Source organism: Bos taurus, chromosome 2 (genome assembly GCF_002263795.3).
Source record: "Bos taurus isolate L1 Dominette 01449 registration number 42190680 breed Hereford chromosome 2, ARS-UCD2.0, whole genome shotgun sequence".
Lineage (NCBI taxonomy): Eukaryota > Metazoa > Chordata > Mammalia > Artiodactyla > Bovidae > Bos > Bos taurus.
This window is the reverse complement of record NC_037329.1, coordinates 115,946,384-115,955,546: the sequence shown is the minus strand read 5'-3', so window position 1 is coordinate 115,955,546 and position 9,163 is coordinate 115,946,384. Positions and strand designations below refer to the sequence as shown.

General features: G+C 40.8%; 1 protein-coding gene across 2 annotated transcripts; it reads right to left on the bottom strand.

Moving 5' to 3' along the window:
- Positions 1–3,908: 3,908 nt before the first annotated feature.
- Positions 3,909–7,475, bottom strand: CCL20 (C-C motif chemokine ligand 20). 2 transcript variants are annotated; one of them, XM_005202887.5, is made up of 4 exons: positions 6,973–7,475; positions 5,724–5,838; positions 4,933–5,010; positions 3,909–4,070 (listed from the first exon to the last, which is right to left on the bottom strand). In XM_005202887.5, the coding sequence occupies exons 1-4, from the start codon at positions 7,049–7,051 to the stop codon at positions 4,049–4,051; spliced, it is 294 nt and encodes a 97-aa protein (XP_005202944.1). In that variant the 5' UTR covers positions 7,052–7,475; the 3' UTR covers positions 3,909–4,048.
- Positions 7,476–9,163: the final 1,688 nt, after the last annotated feature.

Below are 9,163 nucleotides of genomic sequence, written 5' to 3'. Positions count from 1 at the left end.
ATGGTTGGATGGCATCACCGACTCAATGGACATGAGTTCAAGTAAGCTCTGGGAGTTGGTGATGGACAGGGAAGTCTGGCATGCTGCAGTTCATGGGATCGCAAAAAGTTGGACATGCCTGAGTGGCTGAACTGAACTGAAAAAGATGGAAAAAAAAAACAACAAAAGAACTGACATCAAAAAACATTAGACACCACAGGTGCTGCCTAAATGACCCAGAAACACCAGTCACCTGATCAAAAACTTGACACCGGCTAATTCCATTATATCTCTAAGGACTGCATGATCTTAAGTAAGGTCCTTAACTCCACTGACCCTCAGTTTCTCTATACCCAAAATGGGCATTAAAATTGTACCTACTCACTTTAAATGAGATAATACATCAATGATCTTAGCAAATGGTATTAACACATCACTTGTTGCTTACTATCTAGATTTTATTAATGGCATGATTACTACCCAAATCCAAACCCAACTCCGTGCATCCGTATGTCTTTTCCCATATTTCTCGTGCTTTCCTGTGAATACTATTGTGTGCCTACAACTCATCTCCAGGATGTCCCTCTGGCCTTCCCTGACAATTCTTTCCTGTCTTTCCATCTTTCATTCTCCTATCTCCTTGCCTGGGTTGAAATCTGAGTCCATCGCAAATACAACACTCTCCCTGTGGTTTTTTTTTTAATGGTTTTCTCAAGATGTCCACAGGACCAGGAGCAGCCAGAGACCAGCATTTTTGTGCTTCCACGATGGCACTTCTTCACTCCTACGTTCCTCCCCATTCTTTGAAGTATATGTGTGTCATTAGACCATCTGTTTCCCCTCCTTCTGGCTATCAATTGAAGGTCTTCATCAGTTCTTCACTACCCTTGAAGAATTTGGCCCAAATCCACCATCTCCTCTTTCATTCCTGTTACTGACATCAGTTTAGGCAACGTTATAATTGTGTGACACGGTGCCACTTATCAAGTGGTTTTGGCCCGCTCACCAAATCGGCCTCTATTTCCAACTAAGAGTCAGGGGACATATTAAGTTACACCACAGGAATGGGATCAACAAAAGAAACAAACGAAGGGAAACTCAGAAAAAAAAAACCTCCTGGTTTCTTCAAAACATAAATTGCAATGGAAAATGAGAAGGGTGGTAGTGGAAAGAAACAGACTAAAATTAAAAAGAAATCATATAAATGCAGTGTGTGTACCTTATGTGGAGCTTCATTCAAACATATCAAACTGAAATAAATAAACAAATAAAATAACCTTTTTGGGGAAACCAACTGGGAAATTAGAATGTTGACTGAATATTTGGTGATATTAGGGAATTGTGGGCTCATTCGCTCAGTCATGTCTGACTCTTTGCAACTCCATGAACTGTGTAGCCCACTAGACTCCTCTGTCCATAGAATTCTCCAGTCAAGAATATTCGAGAGGGTTGCCATTTCCTTCTCCAGGGGATCTTCCTGATGCAGGGATCGAACCTGCGTCTCCTGCTTGGCAGGCGGATTCTTTACCACTGAGCCACTGGATATAACAGTTTGGCTTAAGCTGCAGCTATTCCATCCCATACCCTCTCTTTGCATATGTCCCGCTTTGTCTAGTGTTGCTCAGTTTATGGCATAATTGGCACTTGGGTGAGAAACTTCATTTCTTCATTGTGTCAGACTATCCCGTGAAATTCAATGGGTGTAGCATTCCTGTCTCCTACCCACTGAGTGCCTTAGTACCCCACCTTCAGACACTATGACAACTAAAATATGCCCCCAGGTATTCCCAAACACCCCCTGCTGCCCCTTTTCCAATTGATGTCTCCTACTGGCCCTTCCTATTGCTGTTGTTCAGTCACTAAAGCATGTCCAATTCTTTGTGACTCTATGGACTGTAGCCTGCCAGACTCCTTTGTCCATGGAGTTCTCCCGGCAAGAATACTGGAGTGGGTTGCTAGTTCCTTCTCCAGGGGATCTTCCCTACCCAGGATCGAACTTGGGTCTCCCACATTTCAGGCAGTTTCTTTACTGTCTGAGCCACCAGGGAAGTCCATTTAATATGGTTCAACTGCACTTTCTTTCTTCTGGAAACCTTCATTAATAATGCCCTACAGCCTCCCACAACTTCCTTTACCCAGATGCTTACCACCCTGTGTTGTAATAGCTGCTTTTTTAGTGGTCCCTTCCCTCTTCCCACACTGCTTGGCCCTAATTATCTAGAAGAGACAGCACCAAGTCCTAATTTAATCTCTTGGTGTCTCCAGCTTCACTTGGCTCAGTGCCTGGCTCATAATAGTACTAACCCATGTTGGATGAATACACACAGAAAACTGAGCACACTTTCCCTGATGAGTCAATGTTGGAACTGTGGGCACAGAGCTGCCTTCAGAGCCTATTGAGTCACAGCTTTTGGCTCTATACCCAGTGACCTGCCATTGCCCGTTTTATGGATGTGTGTCTGGATTTTAAATCCTATCATCAGCATGCCTGCCTGCACTAATCCTCTGTGGCCTTTGGAATCTGAAGCTGACTGTCCAGCCAGAGTGCTGTGTCAGGCACTCTGTGAGCTTAAGTGAATGACTGTTGTGACAGTAACTACCCTAGTCCAGGGTCTTTCTGTCTTATTTCTGAGTTCTTGGTAGGTTTCACACTCTCATTGTCTCTCCTCTGGTTAATGAGGCAATGAGTTTTTCAAAACCCACTGTATAGTCTTTTTTTTTTTGGCAAGTGCTTAAAGGTGACTTGGGAGGACTTGTGAAGTAGTGAAACCTCTGCTGAGATGCCCATTCCTTAGACCCTGCTGGTGACAGAAGGATGGACTCAGTGGTTTCTAAATGATCACTGTGTCTCTGCAGTCACAAAATAAATGGGCATTTTTTTTTATTTTGAAAAATTTTATATCAAGAAACATTGAACTATGTCACAGATATGGAATCTTTCTAAATCATGGTTTAAATGACTTTGAATTTTAAAAAACAATCAAAAAATCTTTCCATTATAATTCATATCAAATGAAGTCCAGGACCACAAGGGATAAAGACAAAGAGAACAACCCTGCATGCTTAGCCACTCAGTCGTATTCAACTCTTTGCTACCCCATGGACTGTAGCCCGCCAGGCTCCTCTGTCCATGGGATTTCCCAGGCAAGAATACTGGAATGGGTTGTCATTTCCTCCTCCAAAAATAGAAGAAATAGGCAAAGAAGTAAATGGGGAATACAAGTTTCAGAGCAGGACTTCCCTGGTGGTCCAGTGGTTAAGAATCCAGCTGCCAATGCAGAGGACGTGGGTTCACTCTCTGGTCCAGGAAGATCCTACATGCCATGGGGCACCTAAGCTGGTGTTCCACAACTACTGAATCTGCACTCTAGAGCCCATGCTCTAAAGCAGGAGAAGCCACCACAATGAGAAGAACACCACAACTAGAGAGTCGGCCCCACACACCACAACTAGAGAAAACCCCTCGTGCAGCAAGGAGGCCGCATCACAGCCGAAAGTAAATTTTAAATTTTTTATTTAATTAAAAGAAAAACACCGCAGAGCATTTTCATATTTACTAAACCTTTAAATATTTTTAATATACCTCTCAATGTTATTTAACTCAATCAACAATGTTTAGTTCTTTTATTTTCAACTTTTATTCTTCTCATCATTTTTGTCTTTTGCAAAGTAATTACAGCAATTTAGGAAACAAAGATATACAAACTAGAGTGTTAAATGTCTTTTTAAAATAGCCTTCTGCTCAAGAAAATCCATGTATCTTATTCCTTCAAGCATAAGTTTATACCTCATTCTAAATCAAATAGCTTATGGAAAACTAGTATTAAATAGCAAAACACACACACAAAACACACATATAAATAACATAACATAAAATAGAATATAACATGATGCTTAACAAAGCAAACTATGATGCAATATGAATCAACTTCACTAATTGGACAAGTCCAATGAGACACAAATCAGATAAGCTTTGAGCCCTCAACAAGGGATAAGTGAAGCTGTCAACTCAGCCAGGTTCCTTTCATTCTTGGGCTCTGCCCAATTCCATTCCAGGGAGCATCCATTTTTACATCCTTTTGACTCTTTGACTGTAAAGAGAAAAAGAAAAAGATAAGCAAAGATAGGGTGACAGGCAGGTGGGAATGTGTTTCATGCCTATAGGGTGACAGGCAGGTGGGAATGTGTTTCATGCCTACAGATTGACCCACACTCCGTAGTCTCATTTCAGGATACCAAGCAGCTCAGAGGCACTATGAGGAAATCAAGGTTCAGAGAGGATGACCCTGCCCAACATAAGCCAGCTAGCCAAGGACAGAAGCAGAATGTAAGCACTGTGTCTTCATAGTGAGTGTCTGACACCCTGGTGTGAAATGATTCTGTCCATGGATAAAATGTCACTCTGTTATCATCCATGAAATCAGAGCCATGAACCTCTTTTGAATTGTTTACTTTTTAGCTTTTAACAAATGAATGTCATGTAGTCTGTCAGTTAAATACACAGGAGGCATCTTTGCAACAAGGATTGAATGCATAGAGGGGTCTAACACACCATGTGAAAAAAGAAATTAAAATGACCTGTAAGGAGTTGAAAAAAAGTTTTGTTTTCATGTGCTCGGTCCCTGAGTCATATTTGACTCTGTGACCCCCTGGGCTGTAGCCCATCAGGCTCCTCTGTCCATGGGATTTTCCATATGGGAATACTGGAGTGGGTTGCCATCTCCTCCTCCCAGTGATCTTCCTGACCCAGGGATCGAACCCCCATCTACTTGTGTCTCCTGCATTGGAAGGTGAATGCCTTACCACTAGTGCCAACTGGCCCCATTCAAATTACCCTTTAAAATTGCCATAGCACTTAGGCTAAAGCCTTCCAGCAAGCCTGTGATCCACCACTCTAACAGCACTAACTCCAAACATCTGGAGCAAGGTTGATGGACTGTAAAGGTTCCTTACCTGAGCATGTGCACAACTTGTTTCACCCACTTCTTCTTTGGATCTGCACACACAGCTAATTTTTTCCTGGTGTAAAAGCTGAAAAAATAACAAAAATCAGACAATATGATTTATGTTTCAAGAAGGTTTAATTTTTTTTTCACAGAACATACAATAGAAATTTCATATTCCAATTGATTGCTCTACACCCTAAACAAGTCATTTGTTTCAGAGGTGAAACGAAATGAAAAAATAAAGCTTCTGATAAAGCTTGATGCAAGAAATGAAAAGTGATTCTCCCTAACTTTCTCTGCAATTTAATGAATGATTGTGCTCTAATAAGAAGATAAAGTCCCAGAATTATCTAATTTTGTTGGTGGTGGTTACATGACATTTGGGTATATATGATCAATAACTCACATCATTTCAAATATAACATCTTAGATACATCAAGAATATTATATGCGGTGGTATAACTACTCTGAGTTTTTACTTAGAGCTGCAACCACTTTCTGGCAGAAGATGCACATTTCAAAGTTTATGTCTTCCCTCTTTTCCTAAGATAGTATCTTAGTTTATAAATTTATCTTCAAAAGTGATTTTGCCCTCAACTATGTTCATGTTTTTTAAACTAAGCTTCTGCCTTATTTCAGTTCTATTTAAAGTGAACTTTGAAGATATATGTACTCCAAAACAGTTATCTTTGCCACATCAGTAATTTCTGAATGAAATTCCAAAAAGGCAAGGCTTTTTCTACCTGAAATTCTCATGTATTCCTGATACAAATGAATTAGAATCCCTTAGTAACTTACACAACTGCATTGATGTCACAGGCTTCATTGGCCAGCTGCTGTGTGAAGCCCACAAGAATACTGGGGTGAAGTATTCGTTCTGTATATCGGAGACAGCAGTCGAAGTTGCTTGCTGCTAAAAAGAAATGAAAGGTATTGAGTCCACATGAATTAATTTATTCAGTGGTAGGTATCACAGAACTACTTGAAGTTGCGGAAAACCTAGAACCCGATTTATATGGCAAATTAACTATTTAAGGGAAAGTTCCAATGTCTTTGAGACCCAATTTAACATAGCTTTCAGTTGCCCTAAAAAAACTAGTTTGTGTGCTGGGAAATTTTGGTTCAATAATACAATATAGAAGCATATGACTTTTCACCAAAGAACAGCTCTAGTAAGAAAAACACACTAACAGTGTTTTATTTCAGTTCACTATAATCACTCAAGAATATGAATACCTCCCACTGGAAGAAACCCTTATATATAGTCTTTTAAATTCAGAAAAGAAATTGGCAGATTTTAAATCTATTATCTTGGCTACTGAACATTGAGAGGAGGGAAAAGACAAGAAGGTACAAAGGAAAATGCGGCTTATAGGAGCTGCTAATATGAGCTACAATTAAAGACTTTTGAAACGGTAATATTAGTTAATGAGAATTTTTAATTTTGTTCATAAAAGTTTAACACTTGTATTTTCAGAAAATGCATCTATTGATAAAAGTGATGTCCTCTTATAGCAATAAAGCAATTCCTGGACACTCCTCCAAGTTAAATTATAATCTGCTGTAAGGGATAATCATAGCCACAGAGCTGGCAAGTGATGTCCCAAGACCTTGCAAGGATGAAGTCAGGTGTCATAATCCACCCCTGAAGGATGAGTTTTGAACTTTGGCAAAGCTATTTAGTTGAGAGGTGAGAAAGTTGGGGAAATGAGAGTGTTGCTTACGTTTCAAAGTGACCCCATTCATTGATATTGTTACACAATTTACATCACTCCCAGAAATAACACTTTGGCCTTTCTCTGGATCTCGGTGGTCTCTAAGAGCCCATTCTGAAAAAAATCTGCTGAGATTCATAGCAGAGAAAAAAGACTGATAGGCAGCGGTAACTGTTCCCTCTTCATAGCCAGTGAGATGACAATCCCCATCACTTCCTTTAGAAGATTTTCTAACAGGCTTCCATTCCCCTAGGACACCCCCAGATGAGCTCAAGGCTTAGAGGAAAATGAAGAGCTCTTACTCCTGAGCTGGCAGAAAGAGCGACACTTACCTTCTGACTTGCTGCAGAAGTGGAGCAATAGCACTGACATCAAAGCAGCCAGGAGCAAATTCTTGCTGCTGCACATCATTTTCAACTCGAGGGACAGATGTCTCAGTGCTGGGTACCAAGTGCCTCTGGAGTGCTGTGATGTTTGATAGCAGCCTGGGCCTGGGATGGCCCTACTTATAGCAAATGTTGGGAATGTACATAGAAGGCGTGTTCTCACGTGGGGTTTTCCCCATTGATTACCTCGCCCCAGTATGTTGTCACAAAGGAAAACCACAGGGAAAACTTCCTGCCTTTCCCTAAAGTCAGGAAGGTGTGAAGGTCAGGATGGAGGGGGAGGGAAGGCTGAGAAGGGGAAAATCCTGTGAATTTGCAAAGAAGGAAAAGTAGCTTTGCCCTGTGTCCCAGAAGAGGTATCTGTTTTAACTTAATCTCTTGTCTCTGGGAAGAGAGGACAAGGATTAACAGTGGTACAAAGATCAGCCCCACTTAGGAACATTCCAGAATTCCTACTGCTACACTCTGTGAGCTTTCCAGAGGCAACTGGGGAGGGAGAGGACAAGGTGGGACACCAAGGCATTTATGGTGTCATCATTGGTGCTCAGCTGTCACCAAAGCTTTTGAATTTCTAGGCGACTATTCAGAGCTGGTAATACAACAATTCATATTAGTGTTTCCAGTTTTGGTGGAAAATTTGCTGTTGTTGTTTGGTCTCTAAGTTGTGTCCAACTCTTTGCAACCCCATGGATTGCAGCCCACCAGGCTCCTCAGTCCATGACATTTCCCAGGTAGGAATATTGGAGTGGGTTTTTATTCCCTTCTCAGGGGATCTTCCCGACCCAAGGATCAAACCCACACCTCCCGCCCTGACATGCTTTACTGCTGAGCCACCAGAAGTGGAAAATACCAGCTCTTAAGGAAGACTCAAGCTTCGACTTCATTTAGTTTCAGGTTCACTCCTCCACATCTACATTAATGTGACTCTAATAAATACTGCAGCTCAGAAAGTGAGCTCCCCTCTTCCCTTAACTCTTCATGCCAATGTAGTTACATAACTCAATACAAAGCCTCAGAAGGAAAAAAAAAAGTGGGGGAGCCTATCAGTGGTGAATAATCAACAAAACAAAGGTCAAATTACAATGATAAAGATAATGTGATATGAATATCTAACTTATGACAATATAAGAACTCTCCACTAGGAAGAATATCATTGTAAACTAGGCAATCGGTTTGTAGGAAGGGTATGACTATAAAGAAATAACACAAGCCACAGCAAGATCCTCTACGGCCCACCTCCCAGAGTAACAGAGATAAAAACAAAAATAAACAAGGGGGACCCAGTCAAACTTAAAAGCTTTTGCACAGCAAAGAAAACTATAAACAAGGTGAAAAGACAACCCTCAGAATGGGACAAAATAATAGCAAATGAAACATCTGACAAAAGATTAATTTGCAAAACCTACAAGCAACTCATTACAACTCAATACCAGGAAAACAAACAACCCAATCAAAAAGTGGGCAAAAGACCTAAACAGACATTTCTCCAAAGAAGACATACAGATGGCTAATTAACATATGAAAAGATGTTCAACATTGCTCATCATTTTAAAAAATGCAAGTCAAAACTACAATGAGTTATCATCTTACACTGGTCAGAATGGCCATCATCAAAAAATCCATAAACAATGCTGGAGATGGTGTGGAAAAAATGGAACCTTCCTGCACTGTTGCTGGGAATGTAAATTGATACAGCCACTGTGGAAGACAATACAGAGATTCCTCAAAAAATGGAGTAGAACTACCACATGGCCCAGCAATCCCACTACTTGGCGTATACTCTGAGGAAACCAAAACAGGAAAAGGCACATGTACCCCAGTGTTCATTGCAGCACTATGTACAGTGGGGTGACAGAGGATGAGATGTTTGGATGGCATCACTGACTCAGTGGAACAAACTCTGGAAGATATTGAAGGACAAGGAAGCCTCATGTGCTACAGTTGATGGGGTCACAGAGTCAGACAAGACTTAGGGGCTGAACAGCAGTACAGCTAGCAGCAACACCTTGAAATACACACAGCAAAAATAAACAGAACTGAAGGGAAGAATAAACAATTCAACAATAAAAGTCAGATATTTCAATACCACATTTTCAATCATGAATAGAAAAACTAGACATAAAATGCACAAGAAAAC

Coding starts and splice junctions, on each gene's coding strand:
- CCL20 (XM_005202887.5), bottom strand. CDS start 7,051: ATGATGTGCAGCAGCAAGAATTTGCTCCTGGCTGCTTTGATGTCAGTG. Junction 5,011..5,723: donor TGTGACATCAATGCAGTTGT/GTAAGTTACTAA, acceptor TTATTTTTTCAG/CTTTTACACCAGGAAAAAAT. Junction 4,071..4,932: donor CAAGTTGTGCACATGCTCAG/GTAAGGAACCTT, acceptor TTCTCTTTACAG/TCAAAGAGTCAAAAGGATGT.